The sequence below is a fragment of the Motacilla alba genome, chromosome 8 (genome assembly GCF_015832195.1).
Source record: "Motacilla alba alba isolate MOTALB_02 chromosome 8, Motacilla_alba_V1.0_pri, whole genome shotgun sequence".
Classification (NCBI taxonomy): domain Eukaryota; kingdom Metazoa; phylum Chordata; class Aves; order Passeriformes; family Motacillidae; genus Motacilla; species Motacilla alba.
Genome location: NC_052023.1, coordinates 28,890,791 through 28,918,064, shown reverse-complemented (window position 1 = coordinate 28,918,064; position 27,274 = coordinate 28,890,791). Strand labels below are relative to the sequence as shown.

Genomic DNA, 27,274 nt, shown 5'->3' with positions numbered 1-27,274 from the left:
GTGAGCCCCCAGCCCCTGCCCTGAGCTGTCCCTGCTCCCCACAGCATTGCTCAAGGGTGGCTATGCTAATTAAAACCTCTTCTCCTTGTGCATGGATGTCTTTATAGTTTTTCCCCTCCTGACTTTCTTCCCATTGCATCATCAGATGCTGCTTTTATTTCCTCCATGCATGTGAAGAACCACTGCCACACGAAGGAGCTGGGGCTGTGTCATCAGCACCTCCAGGGCTGCCTTGCACAACTCCCTGCCCTCAATCACATGAGCTTTGCAAGAGGGGATTTTTGCCCTGGCAGGGCAGCAGATGACACAGGGACACCCAGCCCTGGCACACGGCTGTGGGAAAGACATTTCTCTGCTGGTCTTGTTAGCCAGCAGAGGCTTCTTGAAGATAAGGAAAGCCTCATATCTCTCTCGAGGAATCTACCAAGGCTGTCACCATGACAACTCAAGGAATGAGGGAGAAAAGTGTAAGTAAGAAGATCTGGGCTTTGGTTGGCTTACAGTGTGGCATGGCTCCTTTCACCTGTCGAAAGTTTTGTTTCTCCTTTATGACCAGTGGGCAGTGTATGTGTTCGTGAAGTAACTGTAAACATCTTGTAAAACTATAAAAGCAACATATTGCTTCAATAAATAAGTCTAAACAGCCTTCTGAGTGAGCCCTGGTGATTTGTGCCGTGTGGGGCTCAACAGGGACGCGTGGCATGGAGCTGCCCACGCTGGGCACAGCCAGCCTGGCCTGCCACTGCTGTGGTTTGGCTACTCAGCTCTGGGAACCCATTTGTTAGAGTATTGCCCATTCTAGTCAGCCTTGTGTAACAGTGGTTGAGCTGAGTGGGCTCAGAGGCCCATCCAGTGTGGTATCCTGCCTTAGACACCAGCTCTGATGTGTATTCTGTTTCTGTCCTTTCAGCAGTGTCTGAGGGATTCCCTGTGTGTGAACTGACTGCTTTCTGAGCCTGTCCAACCTTTCAGTTTCCTCTTACAGCAATGACTTCAGCAGGTTATTTCATATGGCCTATTGCATGAAAAAACTTCTGGAAGTCCTTATTTTCCATTTAATCCTGCTATCTGTTCATTTAATGAGTTTATTAATTATTAATAAACTCATTAATACATTTATATTAATACATTTAATGAGTTCATTTATTAATAATAAATGTTCATTTAATGAGACGTTCCCTTCTACGTGGGCTCACTTTGTAAGGAGCAGCCAGCACGGATCCCGTGTCACCCTCCTGATGCTCATGGGTCCGAGGCTCCAGGCAGGGTCCTGCACCTGCAGAGTCCTCTTTGGTCTTCCCAGAGTGAGGCAGCTCAGGGTGCTCCTTTCTCCTCTGACCATCCATGATCCTTGGACAGAGGCAGGGATCTGCTGGAGAAAAATCTCTGGAATAAGGAGTTAGGATAACCCTAGTGCAGGGGTTTTTTTGGAATCCGTAGCATTGTGCAATCCAGAAGACCAAAAAGTGCCTCCTGTGCAGTTTGTGGTGAGCAAGCAAGTTTTGTGGCGAGCACCCATGTCATAAATTCAGCAGCCATGCTGTGCTGTGGCACACACCCTCACAAACTTGCTCCAAAAGGACCACAGGCTCCAGCAGCACGTGTCAGGCGCCAGTCCCGCATCCTGCCTCTGCTCCCTGGGGACAGCAGCACACGCCTGTGACACTGTGCCCAGCCCCTGGCTGCTGGGCTGAGACCCTCAGCGGCTTCTCCTGCTCTGGGCTGCTCTGGCTTGGCAGCCTGTGACCCCGCTGTGCTGTCAGACACCCCGTGGCTCTGTCAGAGCTCCTCAGCAGGAGTCTCCTTCCCGGGCTCGCTTGGTTCCGAGCTCTGTGCGGAGGACGGTGAGCAGAGTGCCAATGCCACGAGGAAAGCAGGCTGGGGATCCCCCTCAACCGCCCAAGGCAGCCTCCTCTCCCCTTGTGCTTGCCTAGAAGCCAGGGAAGAGACATCCAACTACTGAGTTCAGCGTTTGACCTCCCTGAGCTCAGCATTTGACCTCCTTGAGCTCAGAGTTTGACCTCCCTGAGCTCAGCGTTTGACCTCCCTGAGCTCAGCGTTTGACCTCCCTGAGCTCAGAGTTTGACCTCCCTGAGCTCAGCCAGCTCTGCCACCCAACGCCCGCAGCCTTCCCCCTGAGCTGGGTTGCTGCCCACCCTCTCTGCACGTTTGCTTTTGTCTTCCCAGAGCTCAGCTCCTGTTACCGCTGTCTCCAGCAAGGCTTAGAAAGACAGGAGTCGTCCTCAGCCCAGACCAGAAGCAAGGGGAAAAAGCCCCATCCCTGCAGACACCTTTGTGCATTGTCACTGCCAAGTTCCCCACATTTGTGTTTCCTTGCACAGCCTTCCCAACATCTGGGAGATGTCCTGGACAGATCCCGTGGCTTGTATGAAAAGCCTCCCTGGGAGTGTGTGACTGTCTGGTTTATGAGCTGAAAATTTGTAAAGATCAAGAAGGAAAAGCAGCTGTTCTTCCTTGCAGACAAAAATGTTACAAGTTCAGACATATGATGTAAAACATTTTGTTTTGCTCTTAAGGCTTTTATTTGTTTGTCTTTGAAAAAAAACACTGCTATTTTTGAAATTAAGCCCTTTTTTAACATGAAACATGGAAACAATCTTGAAAAGAATTAAGAGAAAATTACTGCCTGCGGGAATATGTCTTTATTTGTATCAAAATTATTTTAATAGGATTCAGTCCAACCCTTCAACTGATTTTATCCAACTACTGAATTGGAGGATCCAATTCCTCGGAGGATTTGGCAGAAATTAACGGATTTTTGCCCAAATCAAGTATGTTTCCTCCAATAAGGACAGTCACCAACCTTATCCTAAAATCTAACCTTTCAAAGGCACGATGCTTGAGAGACTGTGTCAAGAGCTGCCACTTGAGTACTGTGTGTACTCCAACCCCTGCTCACTGACCTTTTCTCACCACTGGGATCATCTCTTTATTTGGGAGGTTTCACAGCAGCCTGTGCTTGGCTTCTGCCCTTACCAGGATGCAGGCACCAGTTCAGGAGTTTATTTTAGTAGGAGCTGGGAGACGAGGCAATCCCCCAGCACAGCTCAGGGTGGTGGAACACAGCCAAGAAGCTGAGCAGCAGTTTACCTGGTGCTGCCTGGAGGGTGGAAAGTGAAAGCCAACCCTCTCTGTTCATTCAGGTGCCTTGTCTATTTACTATCAGTACAGAAAAGCTGATTGAGAGTCGGGCAGGAAAAAAAAGTAGGATTTCAGTCAGTTTTGCAGCCATAGTGAGGTTTTCTGCCCAGCCCAGAAACCGATGAGCTGGCACTACCAGCTGGGAGCTGTTGCATGCATTTGATTCTCAACCTCCTTCGGAAGCCCTTCCCATCAGTGTCCCCAGGCAAAAGAACTGAAACTTCTTCCCTGGCTCTTCTGGTGAAGGGAGATGTCATTTATGGGCTCACCAATGGGACGGGCTGCTGACAGATGTCACTGCCCACACAGCACCTGGCAGGGTGATCGCGTGTGCTGAGGGAGCAGCACCTCTCCTGAGGTGAGGGCACCAGAGGAGGAGCAGGCAGGGAAGGTGCAGCCGGAAAGGAGGGGTATTTTTGTGTTTGCAGGAATTCTGACCTCAGGGCATCCCGGGGAATTGCTGCGAGAAAGGTCTTGTGGTGGAAGGGCTGTGACATTCCCTCTGTCCCCTGCTGTGCAGCAATTCCTCAGGAGCTCCCACCTCCGCATCCACACAGTGCTGATTTTGTTCACAAAGATCCAGATGTTCTCCCATGCATCTGAGATCCCACTTCCCATGTGTGCACCTCCTGCCAGCACATCAGGAGACAACCAGACCTCAGAAACGGAGGGATATCCCAGGCATCTTTTCCCCCCAAGGCTGCCCAAGCTCACTGGCATGCACTGTAGTTAGAAGTCTCTGTTGAGCCTGAAGCTCCCTGGTGCGAGAAATGGTTACTCACTTTTCATAATTTAGAAAGGTTTATTAAACCTTACCAAAAATACAACAGAAGACTGAATAGAGAAAAGGTTACGGTGCCAGGAACAAAAGATTTTCCCACCGTGTGCTCACCCACACAACTGAGATCTCACCTTTTAACCCTTTAACCCCCTCCCAAAGTTCTGTCCATCGACGCCTTCCTTGCTGTCCAGTGGTGGAGATCTCTTCCTCAAATCCTGACTGGAGGTCAGGTGCTGCCATAGTGACAAGTGACCCTCCCAGATGTCCCAACCCCAGCAGTCCCTTGATAACCATGTAGGGCGGTAAAACAGAACTATAAATCTGTAAAACTTTTCTGAACATGTATACATGATATTTGCCTGTTAATTGTGAGAGTCAATCATTGCATTACTCATCTGTCGCACTGGGCAGTTAATTTTGTCACCCTGACACGACTCAAGTGTGCCTGCTCTCAGCAATGCTGGGTTCCTCTCACCCTGCTCGAGTTCTGTGGCAATGTGGATGGAGATGGGAAATAACCTAAACCTTCATTCCCAGGGAAACTTGAAAAACCAGGCAAAGACTGAATTCTGCCAGTGACATTCGTCTGCTTTTGCATGGGGGGAAAATCCCATGGGAAAGACAAGCAGGGGGCATCGTTCAGCCTCATACCCACGATGGGGCCTCTCTCACTGCTCCACGGCAGCCACCTCAACCCTCCTGCTGGGCTTGTGTCATCCTGCAGAGGGCTGGGGCAGGCAGAACGAGCCAGAGGGACCCCAGTTCCAGTTGCAAGGCTGTGATGGGTGGCACATGCTTCACTGATTTTGCTTTAGGGCCTGTTTTGGGTAAGCACCAAAACCAGGTCCAGGAGCAGAGACCAGAGCTCCAACCCTGACTGTCCTTTCTCTCCTGGGCTTAGGGGCTGCAGGCAGGGTGTGTGTGTGTGTGTATGTGTGAAGTCATGGTTGTGCTGGCTGCTCTCTGACCTCTGTGGTGGATGGGGACCAGCCCTGACCCCTGTCTGAGGCTGCCTCCTGCCCTCTGCCTTCTTGTGTCACCTCCTGCTGCGTTCATCCAGCGGCCAGCAGAACTCTCCATCCACCCTCTGGAGTGTGTCACAGAGATTCCTGCATCCCCCCGGTGGCCAGTCTGGTATTTCAAGGGATGCAAAGCCACCACAGCCATTCAGGACCATTTCAAATGAGACTGAGAGTCCGGGCCTGAGGTTCATTTTCCCACCACGTTGCTGAATTCGTGCCCTGCTATTTGCTGAAGCTGGTCTCACAGGAGCTGGGAGGAAAGCGTGGCACACCTGGCATATCTGCACCCGCGTGAAGGGTGTGCAAGCATTGCAAAACAGACTCAGAAATAGCTAAACTGAGATGGGCAATCCTCAGATATTTGTGACACAATACCCGGAACCGCAGTCCCTGCTCAATCTGTCTGAATTTGTTGTCGCAGTTTCCTGGGTTTGCAGAAAGTGCAAGTGTAAAAGTGTCGCAAGAATGAGACCAAATATACTTTCCTTTGAAGTATTTTAACATACTCATGCTTTTGATGATCGTGGTCAGGAGGACAAGGAGAAAAACAAAGTTTCAGACCTCGAGAGCCTGACTCACTGTGCTCAGTTTGGGACAGAGGGTTCGAAACAGGACAAAGATAAAAAACCAAGTTGCTCTCACATGCCCTCGGGGCCACAGTGAGATACTGCTGGCTCTCAAGGATAGAACTGGTGCAGACAAAGCCACTCGTTCAGAGCTATGCCCCAGATGGACAAGGCCAGAAAATGTTTCCCTCAGGGTGGGGTTATAGTGCAGCCTTAGGCCGAGGAAAATATGCACAAGAAGTGAGACATCTGATAGGCATCAGTGCTGAACAAAACACCTTAATTAATGTGCTGGTGGCCCTCAACAGATAAGGTCATTTTTCATTACTTGAGAGGACTTCCCTTATGACTTATGACTGTGTTCTCTGACTAAGCTAGCTTAATTTTCAATCACAACAATTCTTGTTTGAAACATGACCTAACGTGCATTCGGTATGATGTGCTGTGTTACAGACTCCCAATGCTGGATGATTTAGCCCTTTGCCCTGGGGAGCTTGTGAAAAACCCCAATCACTTGTTTTAAAATTTTAAAAGTTTGATAGTAATGAAATGGTTATAAAAATGGTAACGCAAATTACAGCAGTAAGAAGTTAGGACAATCAGAGTTAGAACAATAAAAGCAAAGAATTACAAACGTTGGGATGCTGTCCTCTGGAAAGCACACCTCACTCACAAAGGATTAACCCTTAAAAGCAAGAGCCTGTTGCATATTCATACATCTCATACAGGATTCAAACACTCTTTTCAAACAAAGGGTGTTTGCTGGTTATTGTCAACATCCCCACCCCACCTTGTAAATCAGTCATCTCAGTCCCCACCAAGTCTGGTCCTTCCCAATGAGGAGGCAATAATTCTTCTCTTGACCATTTTGGTGTCTTGCTGCTGTTATCTCTGTGCAAAGAATTCCTTGAGCTAGTTAGGAAAACTATCTTACATCACATAGTTTCTATTTTAATGCTATGTTGTAGCCTAAAACTATATTTAACACACTGCTGAAACGGATGAATGCAGCATAACTTTCTAACATAACACATATAATATTCATTTTAGTATTTGTGAAAAGCCAATCGTATAATATGCATTTTTCACAAGCTGTCAAGCCAGGAGCTGTCCCAGCCTGTATGTCCTTCCCAGAAGCCTTCCAGGGCTAATTACAATGCTCCTCATGGGTATGGTCTGTGAGTGAGGTTTTCCCAGGATCCCAAGCACACAGTCCTAGGGAGTTTGTGTGCAGGAGCCGTTCCCAGCTCACCTGCAGGTCCAGAGCTTGCACCCAACACACGTGGAGGAGCCACTTGTCTCTCAGCAAAGCCATCTTCACAATCTGCTTGGAAAATCCCTCAGAGCTTTTTCTGCCCAGCCCTTTCCTCTCTTTGGTCTCTCTCTGCTGTTTTGATCAGCTGTATTTACAATGTATTTATTTTGATCAGCTGTATTTACAAAGCATGGTGGGTGTTAATTATGCAGCGCCAGCTGTTTCCACTCAGTTTGGGTTTTGATCACGATTCAGCCTCTTCTCTGGTCTAACACAGCTTTCTTTACTCAGCCTTGTTGTGCTGACCTCAAATCTTGGGGTGTTAATGGCGTGGCTGGTGTTCAGCTCAGATCAACCCCTCCTGCAGCACAGTTCCTGCAGAGCTTCTCTGCTCCAAACTCTGTAGATCCCTGTGGGAGTCTGCAGGGTCAGTGGAAGCTTCTGTCCCTCCACCTGTTTCTTTGCAGGTGTTTTTGCAAACCCAGACACGGGACAAAGGTGTGTGTGAGTGTACCCACAACAGCAAGGAGGAATCCTGGCTTTTCTGGAGTGGGACAGGTGAGGTTTCTGTTTGCATCCATGACAGCACAGTCAGTGCAAACATCAGGATTTGGCTCACGGGCCATGAAGCACTGGCTCGGGAAGGCAGCACCTAGCCCTGCTTCAAGAAAGGACATTTCTGGGAAAAGGATCAAGCACAACACAAGGAGATGAGTTATTGAAACTAACTGGAAACGCAGTGAAATTTTTCTCCTGCGAGCTGCAGCAAACCTTTTCTTGTAAAGCATGGATGCTGCTTGGGACTGTGGGTAATCTGAGCCTTTTCAGGGTGGATGAGCAGCTACCAGAGTTAATTCTTCACATTTTCCAGTGTGGAGGAGCACATGGAACAACAGAATTGTTTAGGCTGGAAAAGGCATTCAGACTATCAAATCCAGCTGTCATCCCAGCACATTGGAGGCATTAAAGAAGTTTCTTGCTGGAAATTGTGTCAATGTCTCCGGGTCCTATGGAAAGTGAGAAAGGGAGAAGCAGATCGACCAATGATTCAAAATGCTGCACATAAACCCTAAAAAAAAAAAAAAATCTGAAACCAAGTCTCATCTGTCTGTCCTCATTGGGTGTAGGCATTCTACTCACTTTTTGTGCTGGTGACAATAAGCCAGATGAGCAGACAGTGGCAGTAATGGAAACCTTAAATCAACGAGGCAAAGGAAAGTGAGTCCTTTTGACTCCATGAGATAACAGCACCAGTGATGTCTTGTCTCAGGCATGTACTTGGTGATGAAATCACAGGGCTGCTGTATCCTTTAAGAATCAGATTCTATGCTGAGTTAAATGTTTGTCCTTGCAGTGGGGTCACTACCACTTTTTCTGTATGAAGAAATTAAACAGGTCCCTGGATTGCCAAGAAATAGCTGTGAATTTTTCCTCAAAGCAAACAATGAAAGCAATTGTTGGGAAAGTACATCTGTGCCCACATCAAGTTTTGACCTGCCCCAAACTTTGTCCTGTGCCTTGGCAGGCCACCAAAGAACAGCAGGGACTCTCAGCCCCTGTGAAATGCAGAGGCAGCAGAAAGGGCAGGCCCAGGAATGGGAGTGCTCTCGTGCTTGTGAGCAGGTGGGGCTCAGAACCCCCTTGGGGCACCAGTAGAGCAAGAGTACAGAGCTGTCCTACTGAAAAGGTAATTGTGCAAGAGGAGGAAGTGGCTCCTTGAAGAGGCAGTGGCTGTGTTTAGGTGTTTGCAGAGGTTTGGTTCACTGAGAGTGAGCTTACAGGAGAAACATTCCTTCGTTCCTGCCTTCCGACTGTCCTACATTCCTAAAGTCCTAAGGACAGCCAGTCCATGGACCCCTACTAGCTTCACATGTCTCCTGAGCTCTCCTTCCCTGTGCTTGCCTGGGCTCTGAGCCTAGTGTCCTTGCTCCCCTGGGACAGGCCAGCCAGCCCCACTGTCCTCACCTGCCCTGGCCTGGGGGTTTTCTCATCCTCAGGCTCTTCCCTCCTGGTGCAGGGGGCACAGGCAGCCTCTCCCAGCCCAGCATGGGGGGTGTGTTCTGCTCTGGGGTGCTGAACAGCTGCCAGAAATTTGCCTTGCTGGCACGTCCATGGGGAGATGTGCCCCCAGTCTCCACTCCTTGGCTCTCTAGCCCTTAACAGCTTCACTCATCTGCTTAGAGAACTGAGCCCTCAGCAGCCTCCCTCATCCACTTGGAGAATGGAGCCCTCAACTGCCTTCCTCATCCATTTGGAAAATGAGCAAACAACCTCCTGATCCTCCCTGGCCTTAGGGCACAGAAGGCTGCAGATAAATCCTTCTGCTATGCTCATCACTGTTCTCTTCTGGCCTGGCACCAACTCCTCCCAGTCCTCGGTGCGTGTGTTGCTCAATTTGCTTATTTTGGTGGATTATTACCCCATAACTGGAAGCAAGCATCTGAAAAACAGGAACCAACTTCCAGCTCAGAAACAACTCTGAACTTAGAGATGTTGCTGAGAAAAGTCTCACAAGTCAAACCTTCCCACCTAGTTACTGCAGGAAGCTGCTCGAGGCTGTGCCATACTTTCCCACTTGATTGTTGAATAAGGAAATGAAATTCCTGTGCTTTCTGCTGCCTGGACAGTGCTGGCTCTAGAGCAGCAGCAGCCAGCTGCACTTTGCCAAGCACACCATGGCTTTCTCCTTCTCTCCAGTGAAGCTGACAGGCAATAGCTGTGACTCACACTGACTGATTAAATGTAAATGGAGACCCTCCGAAAAACCACAGGCTCATTAGCCATTATTACTGATAACCATATGTGGCAGAAAATGAGGTCATTTCCACACAGATGTGAATGGACTGTAAATGTTTCCCATCATTTCTGGTGTAAGGAGAGGCAGCCTCCATCCCATTCTGCTCTGCCTCACCTTCGGTAGCGCCTTCTCCCAGCTCCTCCCCAGGGGTGGCCATGGCTCTCACATCAGCTTCGTCACCCTTAACGTGAGCCAGGAGAGATGGGAAAGGAGAGGGAGAAGGGAGGGAGTAGACAGTGGTGTGAAAAATGCGTGTTACACGATTGGCTTTTCACAAATACTAAAATGAATGTTATATGTGTTATGTTAGAAAGTTATGCTGCATTCATCCGTTTCAGCAGTGTGTTAAATATGGTTTTAGGCTACAACATAGCATTAAAATAGAAACTATGTGATGTAAGATAGTTTTCCTAACTAGCTCAAGGAATTCTTTGCACAGAGATAACAGCAGCAAGACACCAAAATGGTCAAGAGAAGAATTATTGCCTCCTCATTGGGAAGGACCAGACTTGGTGGGGACTGAGATGACTGATTTACAGGATGAGGTGGGGATGTTGACAATAACCAGCAAACACCCTTTGTTTGAAAAGAGTGTTTGAATCCTGTATGAGATGTATGAATATGCAACAGGCTCTTGCTTTTAAGGGTTAATCCTTTGTGAGTGAGGTGTGCTTTCCAGAGGACAGCATCCCAACGTTTGTAACTCTTTGCTTTTATTGTTCTAACTCTGATTGTCCTAACTTCTTACTGCTGTAATTTGCGTTACCATTTTTATAACCATTTCATTACTATCAAACTTTTAAAATTTTAAAACAAGTGATTGGGGTTTTTCACAGAGGCCACCTCTGCAGCCTGCGTGCAGCAGCGTGTGTTAGACAAAACCACAGCAGAGGGAGAGGCTGCCTGGACACCCAGGGGTCAGTCATCACCCAGCTGATGGCTGTGTCCTGTGACATGGCCTCGAGGAAAGGGACGTGTGAGGAAATGCTACTCACTTTCAGAAATTTAGAAGGGTTTATTAAACCTTACCAAAAATACAACAGAAGACTGAATAGAGAAAATATCACAGGATTTTCCCTGCCATGTGCTCACCCACACAATGGAGGTTTTGCCTTTTTTAACCCTTGAGCCCCTCCCAAAGTTCTGTCCATCGACCCCTTCCTTGCTGTCCAGTGGTGGAGATGTCTTCCTCAAATCCTGACTGGAGGTCAGGTGCTGCCATAGTGACAAGTGACCCTCCCAGATGTCCCAAACCCAGGCAGTCCCTTGATGACAATGCAAGGGGGTAAAATATAACCACAAATGTATAAAACTTCTCTTAACCTATAGACACGATATTTGTCTGTTAATTGTATTACTCATCTTTCACAGAGGACACACCACGAGGTCCCCTTTCTGTGACTGTAAGCACAGGAAAAAGAATGTGCTGCCCCTCTGTAGTCAGGGATTGTCTCCAGGAACTGCCTGGTCCAGCCCTGCACTTCCACAGCCCCGGCTTCAAGGGGTGACCTAAACCCTGGGGGCACTGGCCTGGCTGAACAGAGCTGTAAGGTGGGACTCTAGCACCATCCGTGAGCTCCTACAAGGTCTCAACAACCCCAGCAACAAAAACTGATGTTTCTCGTATCAAAGAGGCTTTTAACCTGGTGGAAGAAAGCTGTCTCTGGACACAAACAAAAGCTGAGGGCATCCAGTAATCAATGTCAGGAGTGGAATCGCTTCAACCTGTATTTCAAGGCAAGTGCAGGTCTATGTATAGATGTAGGTCAGTCCAGTTCAGCCTGGAAGTGCAGTGGGATCAGTGAGTGAAAAGCCCTCTCCTGCTCTAAACAAGAAGGGTGCAGCCTTCCAAAGAGCAAATCCATTTGTGCTCCCCAGGCTTCATCTTTCTCGCTGTCCTGTGCAGCCCTGCACACGCCGCTGGCATGGCTTGCCCTGTGTTAGCACGTGTTGGGAAGCACCAGCCCGGCACACCCTCGTGGAGAGCTGAAACAACAGCTGAACTGTGGGAAAAAAAGGAAGTATGTGAAAATTTCATATAGTTTCCAGAGCACTGGAAATGTCTGCTCCAACACGGAATGCATCACTCACCAGTCACTTCCAACCTCCTTCTCCCCCAGCCCCCGCCTCCAAGGGACACTACAAGCCCAAATGTTGCACAGGAAACATTTATTATTTTTTAGGAAGAGAAACACATTCTCACTTCTGCTGGGGAGTGTGACAATCCCCAGCCTCGGGGCCGGGTGCAGCTGCCTTCAGTCCCCGTGGCGGTGAGCGTGGCCAGAGTTAAAAGCCCAAAATATCCCTCAATGATGAGCATCCTGTGGGTGCAAGTCAGCCACAGCCTCTCAGCTGAGGGGAGAAAAGCTGCTTCTGGGCACTACATGAGCTGACTGCTTCAGCCAGCTTCCCCTGAGGCTCTGGCCTGGCCCAGGTAGGGAAGCTCCCTAGCCTAAAGCCCAGGAAAGCTCTCCAAGGCCTGCAGGATGTCCTTAGCTGCCTGTAGCACCTGAGTCTGCTGGAGCGCTCAGCCATGAGTGTGTCAGTCCAGGTCTGAGTGCCTGCAAAGCAAGACCAGCCCAGAGCATTGGGAGCATTTTCAAAGAGGGCTTTCGTGCTGACAACCTGGCCTGAGCCCTTCCCAGTGTTTCTAAGCAATCTGATGTAACATTCTTATGCCCATCATTTAAATACATAAATACTTCTAACAAAAGACTTTGGGGTGTGCAGCCAGCAGCGACACGCCGAAATGTTGATGGAGTTCCTTGGGAGACACGAAGTCAAAAACTGACAGGTGGTTAAAATCTGCCTTGCTTGCAAGCAAAAAGCCCCCAGCTGCTGGCTGTGCTGGGGTCAGGGGCTGCCTGCAGCATGGGCAGGACCTGAGCTGGCATGAGGACAGGGATGAGCAGCCCAGGGTCACTGAGGGAGGTCTGACTGCAGCAGCAGCCAGGCAGGTGCCCCGTGGAGGCCGTGCTGGGAATCTCTGCTGCACATCTGGGGGACAAAGCCAAGGGCAGTCATGAGAACCATCAGAGTGCTCCCTGAGGAAAGGCTGCACAGACCTGCAGCTTCACTTGGTCTGTCAGAGAGAGGTCACCACATCCAGAAGTCTTCACGTTTGCCCAACTTTTTATGTGCCCGATCACTTTTGGGTCAAGCCGGCGTGTGTGTGCTTGAAGGAGGTTTTCCTCTGAGCCCTTACATCTCAAGAGGTGAATGTCCTAGCAGATATTCCTTGGGCTCAGGCTTCAGTAGTCTGCAGACAGCTGGAACAGCCAGTGGGGCTCTGCTCTCAAAGGCTGCTCCCCAAAACTCCAGAGTCAGTGCTCCTGCTGCCCAGTGCAGTCCTGTCAGCTCATTTCCACACACCACCTTCTCTCACGGCCCTTGCTCTCAGACAGCCTTTATCTGGCTCCCTCCAAAGGCATTCCCTGTTGCCAGGCAGATTTGTGCTCCTCCTGCTCCAAGTGGCTTCAGGACACTTGAGGTATCTTCCTGACTCACCAGATATTATTTGAGAAAAACACAACACATTTCTACTATATACAGATGCTGTCAAGTAAACGGAGCAACCCGGGGTTTCTCTGAATATGAGCTAAGCTTGGGTGACTTTCTTTGGCTTTCATTCCTGTTCTTCTCAAGAGCTCCACGCATCCCTTTCCCCAGCGCTGGAAAGATCCATCCTGGGCAGCAGATCAGCTGCACGGAGCTCCAAAGAGGCCAATCCTTCGTGCACTATAAAAAGCCTGAGGTTCGTCCGCACGCCCTGCGAGGCGCCCCGCAGCCCCGGGGAGGGCTCTAGAGCAGTCTGCCCATACAAGTACAAAACCTACAGCTCGGTGGGGAAGGCTGTGCTTCCCATGCTGCTCTTCCTGCAGCTAGGAGTTGTTGTCAGCCACTAACACCAGGCTGAGGGACAGGTCCGAGAGGCTGGCGTTGGAGCTGGTCCACAGCGTGACGCTGTCCTGCTCAAACAGGTAGAGCACCGTGGTGAGGTTCACTCTGCTGTCATTGCTGTGCACAACCTGCTCCCACAGGACGCTGCTGGTGGCCTGCAGGGTCAGCTTCAGCCAGTCCTCCTCCTCCTCGTCCGGGTAGATGCCGCTCCTGAGGGACACGAGGTAGAGGCCGTCGCAGGGGACCAGGACGGAGCCGTTCCTGATCTGGATGGGCCCGGATTCCGCGGTGAGGTTCACGGCTGCTCCTCTGGTGCTTCTGCCTGGAAGGGAAGGAAGCAAAGATGACCCCGTGGTGACAAATGTCTTGTAGGAAATGGGTTGGTTTACACCACCTGACTGCAGGGAAGATTGAAAAATATAAAGAAAGGGGAGAGAACAGGGCAGACCCATGCGAGAAATAGATTTGCAGAGAATTCTCAACGCCTAACAAGAGGCTCACATAGTATACATCTGTGTACAAACTCTGAAATGAAAAATACTAACTTAGAAATACCATAGAATAAGACAAACATTGTTGAGAAAGAAATAGAACCAGAAACAAGTTTCAAAAGATAGCCTTCCAAATAAGACTAAATACTTTAGAGAAATAAAACTGTGCAAAATACATTGTAGTAAAACCCACAAGGAGTCATTTTAGATTAACTTTAAAATATTTACAACATAGTGTAACAAAAATTAATAAATCAAGAAACACTTATATTGTAATTAAGAAATAATTAACTTCTAATTATAATAACAGAAATTATAACATCTGTATTGTCTCACCCTTCACATAAGACTAAAAATAAAAGTTTTTAAAACACCTCTCAGTTACCCCATCTCTAAGTCAAAAAAAAAAAGCTTAATCCAACAGACCAGAATTAGAATATTATCTACCCTAGCCAGACATCATCTACAATGGAAATTTACAGATTACCACTCTTGACTAAGCTGTGCACTGGGTTTATGTGGATTGCTCCTCCAAATTTTTTATTTATGCACAATTTACTTACTCTGTGTCTTAGAATACAGAAAAAAAAAAAAAAGCAAGTAAAGCATCACTGTGAGTTTATAAAGAACAGGTTCATAAAAAGAACAGGAAAATTGAGACAGTAAATAAGATGAGAAAAAGGCATCCAGAGCTGGATGACAAAAAGTGCTTTCTGTGGAGATGCTGGTAACATAAGGGTGTGGTTGTGGGTTTTTGTTTAGTGGGGTTTTTTTCTCCAGAAGACAAGATGAAAGAGCAGCAAAGAGACAGAAGCAGAAGGAACTAATTAATACAGAGCAGAAAAAGGAGAAATTAAACAGGAACTTGGCAAGAAAGGTTTTCTGGTGGAATGAAGAGCAACAGTTCCCAGGCTGTGCTGGCCATGTTTCTCTGCTGTGCTCCTGGGTTCTCAGCATACCAGCCGAAACCCCTGGGACCAGGGCACCCCGGAGCTCTCCAGGCAGGGAGCACAGCCCCTCTGGGCTGGGGCCAAATTTCTCAAGCTTTTCCTCCAAAGGACTTGAGTTTCGATTAGGTTGGACTCCCTGCTGTCTCTCACTTTTAACTGAAAGTAAAACTGTCAATAATATTTTCAGTATTATTTAAAAAGTTTTACTGATGGGTTTTATCTTTGAGGTGTGACTTCAGACAAACCTCCAGTGTAGCTGGCACACAGAGCAGCACATCTGATATGGTGTGTGCTCTCACGCACTCCTCCTGAGGAAATCATTTACATTTTTCATAAATCAGGAAACCATTGACTTGTTTCAGAAAAACCCAAGAGCGTGCTGCGTGCATTCAGTAAATTGTCCAAAATTACCTTCTTGTTCATTCACAGAGTGAAAGAGTGTTTTAGGAGGTAGGTGAGGGCTGCAGGGATCCACGCAGATTTTCAGGTTTTTTGTTCTGCTCTGGGAAAACCCAACTGTTTCATTTTGTCCCCTCGCAGCGCTGGGGCAGGCTTGGCCCCTCTGCCCTGACAGCTCTCCTGGCACTTGCCCTCATCAGAAGAAAGAGCCATCACTGCGGCACCAAGCACAAAAGAGCCATTTGGGTACTTTAGGGGCCGCAGGATGCCACGGAGGTCCCTGGGGACTGAGGTGGGGTGGGGAGCCCTCCCAGTGTGCCGGGGGATGTGGCGCAGGGGATCAGCACCAGGTGGTGGCTTCTGCACTGGGGATCATCGAGGGTCCCCCCAGGGTCCCCCCCAACACCCACCTGTGTATCGGATGTGCGTCCACAGCCCTTTGTCACTCTGGGTCTGGAAAACAAAGCAGAGAAATCCTCCTTAGGGCGCCCGGCTGGCACCTCCCTGCTGCTGCTGCTGCTGCTGCCCTTTCATTTCCCTGCCAGGACCGTTCGCTCCCTGCAGGGTCAGAGCAGCTGCAGCTCCACAGGCACGGCGGGCAGCCCGGGCATCACAGCTGCTGCCAGCCAGCTCCATCTGGCTCGGGGTTTTAGCGTTATTGTAGAATTTTATTTCATTATTATAGAATACTATTTCATTATCATAGAATACCATTTCGTAATTACAAAATTTTATTTCGCTATTATAGAATATTGTTTCATTATTGTAGAATTTTATTTCATTATTATAGAATACTATTTCATTATCATAGAATACCATTTCAGCCTGGCTCTCAGCCAGTGGGACTTCCAGCCCAGTGCTGAGCCCTCCAGAGCACCCCGGGCAGGGTTGGTTTTGTTTAGAAAACCACGCTGGTGTGGGCATCGAGGCAGAGCAAGCAGCAAGGAAAACACAAAAATTATTTCTCTACCTATCCTAAAATATCCTAATCCCAAAAACCCTACTACTTTAAAACTTCATCCATAAAAAAAAGCTTCCAAAACTTTAAAATAAATGAAAATCTACAAATATATAAAATAAAAAACCTAAATTTTTAAGTTTTTAATATAAAAATAAATAAAAAAACCAAAATAAAAAATTTTAAAGATTATCTAATCTCCTTCTTATTCTTCATCAACTCCATTTTCTACAATATTAAAAAAACAAAATAATTAATTTTAAAAACACAATACAAATATTACATACATAAACAAAAATAATTATTAATAAAAATAAAAATAAAGTACATTCTAAAAATTAGTTAAACAAAATAACTTTTGAAAACCTTAAATCTATATATCTTATAACTTTTAATACCTTCTGTTTATACACTAAATCTAAAATATAAACAACATACAAAACTTCTAATAAAAGAATAGACAATAACCTAAAAACAAAAAACCAAAACAAACAAACAAAAATCCCATCCATCTCTCATTCCTAACACAAAAATTTTTTAAAATCTCCCCATCGAAAAGAGCCACCAAAAAACCATTCCATAAGACCTTGGGGCGCAGAATCTTTGCTGCCTGAGCCTGGCGTTCAGCAGCTGGCGGAGAGGCAGAGCCGGGAGCCAGGCTGCTGTCCCACCCTCCTGCAGGGCACCAGGAGGTGGCTCTGCCTTTGGGGCTCCTTGCACTTTGGCTCTCACTGGATGTGTGGGTCTCTCAGAGGCTCTTCAGAGCACTGGGATGGGCTTAAAATGGACTGGAGCCCCTCTGCTATGTGAGAGAGTTGGGGCTGTTGAGTGTGCAGAAGAGAAAGCTTTAGGGAGAACTTAAAGCACCTCTGAGTACCTGAAGGGCCTATGAGAGAGCTGGAGAGAGAATTTGACAAGGGCTTGGAGTGCTGAGGGATGGGGAATGGTTTTAAAATGACAGAGGGCAGGTTTAGGTTGGGTATCAGGAAGAAATTCTTCCTAATTTTGTTGGTGAGGCACTGGCACAGGGTGCCCAGAGAAGCTGTGGATGCTCCATCCCTCAAAGTGTTCAAGGCCACATTGGAAGGGACTTGGAGCACCCTGTGACAGTGGCAGGTGTCCCTCTCTGCTTATGGCAGACGGGTTGGAAAGAGATTATCTTCAAGGTCCCTTCCAGCCTAAATCATTCAGTGACTCTGTGCTTTGTATTTCATGAATGTAACAGAGAAAGTGAATGCAAATATAGAAGTGTGTGTCTTACTGCTCAGATACGCAAAACACCAAGCTTCTGTGCTGGATTTTTAAATCTGAACTTGGATCTCAACCTCGTCTCTCATCATAACCACAGGAGACCCAAATCTGCAGTCTCTACACAACCACAAATCTTCAGCCTTTTGCCTGATTAAAGAGTGAATCTTGGGCTCTGTGTTCTTCTCCTTACCTGCGCCAAAGGCTCCCTAAGGGAGAGGGCGTGCCCGTGAGATGGGGATTGGGCTGGCTTGGGCTGGCTTCCCTGGATTCGGGCTCGGTGTCACAGGGACACAGGGAACGGGCAGAGTGTGAGCACAGAGTGAGCAGGGTGTGAGCACACTGTGAGCAGGGTGTGAGCACAGACTGTGCAGGGTGTGAGCACAGACAGTGAGCAGGGTGTGAGCACACTGTGAGCAGGGTGTGAGCACAGACTGTGCAGGGTGTGAGCACACTGTGAGCAGGGTGTGAGCACAGACTGTGAGCAGGGTGTGAGCACAGACTGTGCAGGGTGTGAGCACACTGTGAGCAGGGTGTGAGTACAGAGTGAGCAGGGTGTGAGCACAGACTGTGCAGGGTGTGAGCACAGACTGTGAGCAGGGTGTGAGCACAGACTGTGCAGGGTGTGAGCACAGAGTGAGCAGGGTGTGAGCACAGACTGTGAGCAGGGTGTGAGCACAGACTGTGCAGGGTGTGAGCACACTGTGAGCAGGGTGTGAGTACAGAGTGAGCAGGGTGTGAGCACAGAGTGAGCAGGGTGTGAGTACAGAGTGAGCAGGGTGTGAGCACAGACTGTGAGCAGGGTGTGAGCACAGACTGTGCAGGGTGTGAGCACACTGTGAGCAGGGTGTGAGCACAGACTGTGCAGGGTGTGAGCACACTGTGAGCAGGGTGTGAGCACAGACTGTGCAGGGTGTGAGCACAGAGTGAGCAGGGTGTGAGCACAGAGTGAGCAGGGTGTGAGCAAAGACTGTGCAGGGTGTGAGCACAGAGTGAGCAGGGTGTGAGCACACTGTGAGCAGGGTGTGAGTACAGACTGTGCAGGGTGTGAGCACAGACTGTGTGCAGGGTGTGAGCACAGACTGTGCAGGGTGTGAGCACACTGTGAGCAGGGTGTGAGCACAGACTGTGAGCAGGGTGTGAGCACAGAGTGAGCAGGGTGTGAGTACAGAGTGAGCAGGGTGTGAGCACAGACTGTGAGCAGGGTGTGAGCACAGACTGTGCAGGGTGTGAGCACAGAGTGAGCAGGGTGTGAGCACACTGTGAGCAGGGTGTGAGCACACTGTGTGCAGGGTGTGAGCACACTGTGAGCAGGGTGTGAGCACAGACTGTGAGCAGGGTGTGAGGACAGACTGTGAGCAGGGTGTGAGCACAGACTGTGCAGGGTGTGAGCACAGAGTGAGCAGGGTGTGAGCACACTGTGAGCAGGGTGTGAGCACACTGTGTGCAGGGTGTGAGCACACTGTGAGCAGGGTGTGAGCACAGACTGTGAGCAGGGTGTGAGGACAGACTGTGAGCAGGGTGTGAGCACAGAGTGAGCAGGGTGTGAGCACAGACTGTGCATGGTGTGAGCACAGACTGTGCAGGGTGTGAGCACAGACTGTGCAGGGTGTGAGCACAGAGTGAGCAGGGTGTGAGCACACTGTGAGCAGGGTGTGAGCACACTGTGTGCAGGGTGTGAGCACACTGTGAGCAGGGTGTGAGCACAGACTGTGAGCAGGGTGTGAGGACAGACTGTGAGCAGGGTGTGAGCACAGAGTGAGCAGGGTGTGAGCACAGACTGTGCATGGTGTGAGCACAGACTGTGCAGGGTGTGAGCACAGACTGTGCAGGGTGTGAGCACAGAGTGAGCAGGGTGTGAGCACAGACTGTGCATGGTGTGAGCACAGACTGTGCAGGGTGTGAGCACACTGTGTGCAGGGTGTGAGCACACTGTGTGCAGGGTGTGAGCACAGAGTGAGCAGGGTGTGAGCACAGACTGTGAGCAGGGTGTGAGCACAGACTGTGCATGGTGTGAGCACAGACTGTGAGCAGGGTGTGAGCACAGACTGTGAGCAGGGTGTGAGCACAGACTGTGTGCAGGGTGTGAGCACAGACTGTGAGCAGGGTGTGAGCACAGACTGTGCAGGGTGTGAGCACACTGTGTGCAGGGTGTGAGCACAGAGTGAGCAGGGTGTGAGCACAGACTGTGTGCAGAGTGTGAGCACAGACTGCAGGGTGTGCAGGTTCGGGGCAAGGCAGGGGAAGCTGCAGGAGCTGGGAGCGCTCTGAGCCAGGCTGAGGTGGGACTGGAGCTGGAAAAGGTCTGCTCTGGCACCCTCTAGTGCTGCGACGGCTGAGGCTCCTCGCCCGTGAGTAGCTGGAGCTGTTTCTCTTGCCATCACCGTCCCTACCCATGCCTCCGCTCGAATCTCACGCTTGATCTCATTCCTGAGTGCACAAGTTTTTCTCTCCTGGCTCCCACAGCCGGGATTCCCAGGTAGTTTCTCAACAAGACAAGAGCAAAGCACTTAGCACATGTCTGGGGTCAAACAAGGTCTGCCACAATCTGTGTGATCTGGTACATCCTGCTGAGAACACGACGTACTGGTGGCACTGGAAGGACTCTGGGAGCTCATAGCAAAGTTAGAGACCTCTCTTCCTCTGCTCTGCCTTCTCTTGGCCTGTGGGAAAGTGTGCCAGGAGGGCTGAGGTCACACGGAGGTGCTTCTTACTGACAGCCTCAGGCTTCCCCGCGCCGTTTACACACAGACCCTTCCTTCCTGCCTGCTCTGCAGCCCTGAACAGGGGACTCCTCTGGCTGGGACACTGTCCAGGGCCATCCCACCTGGCACCAGTTTCAGGAATAAGCTCGGACCACACCAAGCACAAACCTCAGGGGGCTGACTGACGGCACCTCACACGTGGAGGTGTCCCACAGGTGGCAGGTGACTGTCCTCTGGAAGTGGGGTTGTACTTCTCCTCACCAGGATCAGGGATTTTACCTCCCAAGCAAGAGGAAAGCTGTGGCAAGAGAAGGCAATTCCAGCAGAGGTGGGAATTGCAGATGCAAAAGCAGATTATCAGTGACCTTTTTTTAACTTCCTCATTTGGAAATCTCAGCTGAGGTTTGTTCTCCAAGTGGTATCATGACAGAACTGAGATCACTGTCCCTTTTTGTTAAGCACGGTCTAGGCTGCAGTGAGGATGTGCCATGACATTATTGATGCTCTGTTTTCACAGAACAGTCCGGGAGGGCTTTTTTTAAGAGCCGTGTTTCCACGAGGACAATGGAAAGGAACCAAATACAGTCTCTCTGTGAAAAAACACAGTTATTCCCTTGCAAATAAAGTTAGCATGGCACTCTGCACCTTGGGGAGCAGGAGGCTCTTCCCAAGGATAGGGAGAGCCACTCATTCACTCCCATGGGCCAGCACTCCCAAGCCTGCCTCTCTCACGCTGCTGTGCCCCTGCTTCCATAAATATCCCCAAATTGCCCCAAAAGTCCAGCCAGATCCGAGCTGCTGCCCCTCCAGGAAACATTTATGTGGCCAGTTCATGATTATCCAGCTGAGCCCTGTGATTGCACTGCAATGAAATCTCCCCATGTACCACTCCTGCAGAGCAGGGCACTCCAAACAGGACACCAGGGTTATCTGTTAAAATAACAGAAATAAGAGTCCTAACCCTGCAGTTAGCAAGTGTTTAAAACTGAAAATGTCCTTTGGTGATTCTCAGGACCTGGACTTCTCATCTGCTGCCATTGCTGCTCCTGGAGCCCCCCGTTTCAGTTATTTCTGTTGAGGAAGGGAAGCTCCAGACAGGCGCTGTGTCCCCTCGCCTGCTGCTGCTCCCTTGGGTTTGTAAGGCTCCCAGGCAGCAATGCCAGGCCCTGCTATCTTCCTCTGGAAGAGCAGCATTTTTACAGAAGGGCCAGCTGCTGAGAGAGGAGGCTTCACAGCCAGAGTGACCTGGGAGAGGTTTCTGCGCCGTGAGCACTGCGATTGCTTGCACTCCTCTGCTGCCTTTCCGTGCTACTCCTCTCTCCCAAGGCAGGGGAAGGAGAAGAGGACTGACCTGAGTGACAAGTGCTATCTTTCAGTGTTATCTGGATCGTTGTGCTGCAGTTTAATAGCCACTGTGAGCCTCGAGTCAGTGAAAGCTGTGCAGGGCACAAGGGTTTTCATTAAGCAGCACGAGGACCATGAGGCCAGGGTTACGTGCCTGGCTTGCTTCTGTGCTGAGCCTGGGTGGGAGGAAAGAATGAACCGGGGTAAAACAAAGCACAGCAAGCTTTAAAGTGGTGCAAAGCTCCTGGAGAAGGAGTGGGAGGAGAAATCGCTGCTGCACCAGCAGCTCTGAAGCAGCAGTGAAAGGTTGTTGACAATCCAGCAGCCTGCAAGCACGTGAGAGAGGCAAGCACGCCTTTGCTGCAGCTCCTGCTGGAGCACTGTGAGCCCCAAGCATTTCTGTGATTTGTCCTGCTTGCTCTGGTGCTGTGGGATCACAAAACTCTGGCTGGACACCCCAGCCTTCCTCAGGCAGGCACAGCAGGAGGTGACTGCTCCTAACCCTGCCTTATGGGCAGGCTGAGAGCACCCAAAGGTGTCAGGAGGTCTTGCTAGAGCTGTCACAAGGGTGCCTTGCTTTCTCACACATCTGCTTGCCATTTAGTGCACTCTGGAAGTCCAGGAGGTGTTTGTGAGCACATTGGGATGTCATTCAATTAAATGGAAATATGCACAAGTCACTGCAGGGAGGGGCAAGAGTGGGAGGGAGTCAGACCTCCCTCCCCCAGGGGTCAGTGAAAAGAGCATTCTTGGAACAGTCACTCTGCTGGAAACTCGGGCCCAAAGCCTGCACTGGGCAGCACTGAATGTCATTTTGAAGACAGGCAATTAAAATAAAAATAAAATAATTTTTTTTAAATTACTGTCCTACAGAAATGATAAAAACTTGAATAAGGATAGGGATGGGGATAAACTCAAAAGCTTTTTTCTTTTCTTAAAAAAAAAAAAGAAGAAAACAAGCCCATACAAAGCTTTACAGGCCAGCAGCCAGAGGGTTGAAGATGAGTTCTTACCTTTGAGGGCCGCAGGAAATGAACCCCCAGGTAGATCAGGCAGGCAAGCAGCAAAACCCACTGAGCCACGGCGGAGACGAGGTGCAGCCAGCTCCTCACCTGGCCTGCCTGCCAGAGCCTCCACTCGTCCTCTGCACGCTCCCTTTGGTGCTCCAGCTGCTGCCCAGCTCCTGGCTCAGCGTCTGGCTGTCCTTCCATCCCAGCCCCTCCTTCCATCCCAGCCCCCGGCAGCAGCTGCTGGGAAGGGCCAGGAGCCCGGCAGGGAGCAGGGCTGGGAGCTCCCGTCCCGGAGCAGAGATGAAGTGAAGACAGAGCCTTCAGGAGATTGCTTTATGCACACAGAAGCAGGCGGGGGAACTTCTTTGTGACTAATCTAAATTTCCCCTTCCTTCCTTTCTTTCTTTCTTTCTTTTCTTTATTTTTTTTAAATTTTTTTTTTTTTTTTTTTTTTTTTGGTTTTCTGTGTGAATGTGGGGGCTGATTTATTGCATCCCAGTTCAGTTTTGAGTAAGGGCCTTTCAAAGGAGAGGTGTTTATGTCTTTCATACCTTCAACCGTGGATGTCTTGATATGTGTTCTTTCCAATAATAGCGAAGAGTTGGGTGGACAGTGCTTGTCTTCACTCAGTCTTCTGTCAGTAAAAGCTCTCACCTCTCTGCTCACCCTCAGATGGGGAGTTTACAGGGCTGGCTCTCTCCCCTTCTAGCACCTTATAATGCTCTTGAAATCCCTTTTCTGTAAAGAAGCAATGATGAGGAAAGGATGTGGGACCGGCGGATAGCATAAGGGATTGGAGAGAAAACACGCACTTCCCTTTTCACCATTTTCTTCTGGTTTTAAAGCCTTGGGATGCTGTGCAAAGCACAGGAAGGAGAAAACTGAGAACTGTTTGAGAAATTGAGAACTGTTGCACACTTGGAAACCTGTAGTCCATAAAATGCCTCCAGAGGGGCATTTCCTGGCCAGGCAGGCTTCTCTCCTGGCAGAGGGAAGCCTGTCCCTAGGGATGCCTTTGGTTGGTCTCTGTGACTTTCCCAAGTGACACCCAGAGCTGCCAAATGTCAATTGACCAAAGCAGGGTCCATCTCCTGTGCTTATTTTGGGTGGCAGACTTTGCATCGCTCTTTGGGGGCAGTCCAAAGAGTGCTGCTCTTTCCACTGCTCTTTTTGCTGGACTTTTTTGTGCTGTAAATTACCAAACCGTGACCAAAGTCAGGCGCTGCGTTGTCCTGGTGAGGATGGAGCCCACTGGGAGTATAATTACCTGCTGCCTTCTAGGGATGAGCTGTCAGAAAGTTTCCCTTCCCCAAAATGTGCCCTCTTAACCCGTCACATGGCACATGTCCTGTCATGTAGCCTGCAAGCAGAGGAAGCAGGAGCAATGGTCTTTGAGGTGTTCTCCCATCTAGGCGAAGATATTTCCTGTGAACATAAACCAGATGAAGAGGGGAGTGCAGCAGCTAGGTGGGACCTGCTGTGAGGACACCCCCACACTGGGCTGAGGGTGGGGTGAGTCAGGAATACGCTCTGGTGTTGGCTGCAGAACACACCACAGGTCATGGAAGCTTAGGGAAGAAGGTTCAGCTTCCACATCTTCCACTGGCGTGGAAATTCTCGTTCCCTTCCCACCTCTGGTCACTGCCTGGGTGTGCTGGAGCTCCTGCCTGAGCCCCAGCCCAACGAGAGGCCCCAGGAACAGCCCTCCCTCTCCTTCCTCCACCAGAAACACGACTGCAGCCCCAGCAGGGAGGGCTGGGGCTGCCCCAGAGCAGCTCTCTGGGATGCAGAGCCTGAGTTTGGTGTTTTGTGTCACGCAGCACCTGGGAACACGGGCTGGGATGGGACCCAGGCTTGGCCAAGCCCTGCAGAGGAACGAAGCACTGCCTTGAGGATCTGCAGAGGCCTGTTGGGGCTGGAGGGATGTGAGGATTGTTTCCTTCTGTGGATCTGCAATGTCATGTCTAGGGATGATGAGGTCCCCAGGAAAGCTCTGAGTGGTCCCAACCTCCTCCCTCCGGAAAAAGAAAGTTGGGCTCGCTGCTCACTGCTCAGTTTCTGCAAAAACACCAGGATGCTGAGCTAAGACACCCCAAACCCTTGCAAGGCTGTGATTCTCGCATTTTACACACATGCCTTGGAACCAGACACGAGCTCTTCCCCTCTCCTCTCTCCCTGACCCTGGATTTTGTACTGGTTTTCTACCTAAAACTCTAAAAAAACCTCTGTGTGAAGGTTGTGCTTATGTATTTCTGGAATTGTCTTGTCATTTCTGTACTCCCCCAGAGCAAGTGTCTTTTAGCCTGAGTTAGCAGCACTGGCAGCAGGAAAGCTGCATTTCAGGTAATGTCCCTGGCATGGTATCCAAAACAGGAGAGAGGACAGCACCTTCAGGGGCATCACAGACACCTTGCACAGACTCTTCGTGGCTTTGGTTGCTTTCAGCTCCCTGGAGGCTTTCAGAGGCCCTGCTCTCCCTCCGAAACCTCCCAGGCCTTTGGAATCCCGACACGTCCCACACCCGCTGCACACAGCCAGCATTTCCCAAAACCTGCTGCATCCATCAGAACAGAATAAATCATCGGAATTACTTTGGTCCCTCTTCCACAGGGCCCTAAAGTTGGAGTCTCTTGGGGTTTTGCCTCAGCCCTGTGCAGTCAGCTGGTGAGCAGGCGGGCTGGGATGGCTTTGGGCACGTGCTGCTGTGGCTGCCTTGTCATCTTCCAAAGAAATGCCTCTGGGTGACACACGCGGGAGCTTCATTCCAGCAAGGACTGAAGGAAACCAGGGCAAGTTGGTAACCAGGCACGCTGTTCTGTTTGGTTTTGACAACAATCCAGTATCTCCTACATCAGTCTGTCATTTCTGGGCTTTCCCAGACTGGGGAGCCGAGTGATTTTAAACCTTTGGCTGGAGGGTGTTGGTTACAGTCAAGGCTAAATCCTGTCCTGTGGTTGCACCAGGACTCAGCTGGAGCCCTGGGCTGGCAGTGCCCAAGATCCCTGGGAAGGGGCACAGAGCAGAGCCCCCGGCCCGTGGGGACACTCAGGGTGTGACAGTGACAGAGCAAAGCCTTTAACCCAGCCTGGGCAGCCCTTACTGCACCCACCTTCATTTAACCCCTGTTTCTCAGGGAAAGTGCTCTCATCCCCTCAAAAGGAGGAACTGGGGAGCTATAGAGTGTAGGAAATAGATTTGTGGAGAGCTTTTAGGGTTTGATAGAAGGTTCACACAGTATGTATTTGTATGTAAACTTTGAGATGAGAAATGCCTCTCAGTTGCCCCATCTCTGAGTCAGGAAAAGGGTATTGTCAGACAATACAGGAGGATTTAACTTCTCAGAAGAACAGTGGAAGAACCAATTAAACTGTTTGCAAACAGCTACAAGGAAAAAGGAAACAAGTAGCAAGCAGTGTGGACTTCCAAGAACAAATCCAGGTGCTGCCTGTGAGGCAAGGAAAACCCTTGGGCAGAGGAGCAGCTGTGGGCATGCACTGCATCTTCAGCAAGAGCCTTGCTTCTCTTTTTCATAATGCCTGCGAGGCATGGTCCGTGTAAAAGTGCTATTCAGCAGCTGGGGAGGTGATGGAGGGGTTTTTAATTGTGTATAATTAATTTCTTAGTAAAACATTGTTTTTAACAAAGTGGAGGGATGCACCCTGTCCCACTGGACCTGCCCTTCTGCAGTGTTCCCGTTTCCCTGGGGTTCCTCTGGCAGGCCAGGCAGGAAGGGGATGTGCTCTCAGGTGGGATCTGGCCTCTCAGCTCCTGCTGGTAGCTTTTATCTATCACTTACTTCTCATTTCAGCTGCAGTCAAGCAATAAAACTTACACTGGATGCTGGGTTGTCCTCTTGTGTCTGGGTGCCTGTCTTCCAGCAAGGAATAACTGGTGTCATGGTTTGATTTAATAAATCAGCAGAGAATAGCAAAGGAAGCCTTCGAGGGGGAGAAAAGCAAAGTGTTACAAAGGCAAGGTTTTTGTGTGCCCCAGCAACTGCTGTTTAATGTCTCTGTCCACTCCAGAAATAAAGTATTTTATAATTAAGGCAGATTTATTAGTCAAAGTTAAGGACTTCTGACTAAAAGGTTTGTGGAGTCCTGCTCCAGTGTCTCTGAACCACATTAACTATTTATTTTATTTATGCCCTTGATCATCAGAGCAAAAGACACCAATGTCTTTCACATTGGGCACACTAAGAATCTGATGATTTCTGGCTGATTTTTGTTGCTAAACTGGAAAAAAATATTATATATGTTTCCTTTGCTAAAATAGATTATGAATCTGAGCTGAAAAGTTATTCTCAGAGGTGGCAGGTGGAGAGGCCCCTCTAAAAATTCAGGAGATGGACTAAATTATCCTTGTGGATCCCTTCCAGCTCATGATATTCTATGAGTCTGTGATAATTTCACTTCCATGTGGCTTTTCCTTGCTCCTGGTGTACGGCCACCTTTTGGCTGATGTGTGTGTGTGTGCTGAGGGTTTCTGACAGCAAAGGCACTGAGCCAGTAAGGAGGAATTCATGTTGGTCAGGCTAGTTTGGAAATGCTGTGAAATCACAAATAAAAATATTGACATTTATGTCAGTATCAGACATATTGGCATTTTGGGGATATCTCCACAGGACTGTGTGTAGATATCCCCAAGGAGGAGCACGATCACCTCGCTGGGGTGAATCCCACTGTG

General features: G+C 49.4%; 1 protein-coding gene across 3 annotated transcripts; it reads right to left on the bottom strand.

Annotated features, from left to right (window-relative positions):
• Positions 1-11,300: 11,300 nt before the first annotated feature.
• TNFSF4 (TNF superfamily member 4) lies at positions 11,301-26,586 on the bottom strand. 3 transcript variants are annotated; one of them, XM_038144242.1, is made up of 4 exons: positions 26,421-26,586; positions 22,592-24,013; positions 15,734-15,776; positions 11,301-13,805 (listed from the first exon to the last, which is right to left on the bottom strand). In XM_038144242.1, the coding sequence occupies exons 2-4, from the start codon at positions 22,805-22,807 to the stop codon at positions 13,465-13,467; spliced, it is 600 nt and encodes a 199-aa protein (XP_038000170.1). In that variant the 5' UTR covers positions 22,808-24,013; positions 26,421-26,586; the 3' UTR covers positions 11,301-13,464. The 3 variants fall into 3 exon arrangements, with proteins under 3 accessions (XP_038000170.1, XP_038000173.1, XP_038000172.1); XM_038144245.1 differs by having other exon boundaries at positions 22,592-23,326; XM_038144244.1 differs by lacking the exon at positions 26,421-26,586 and having other exon boundaries at positions 22,592-24,745.
• Positions 26,587-27,274: the final 688 nt, after the last annotated feature.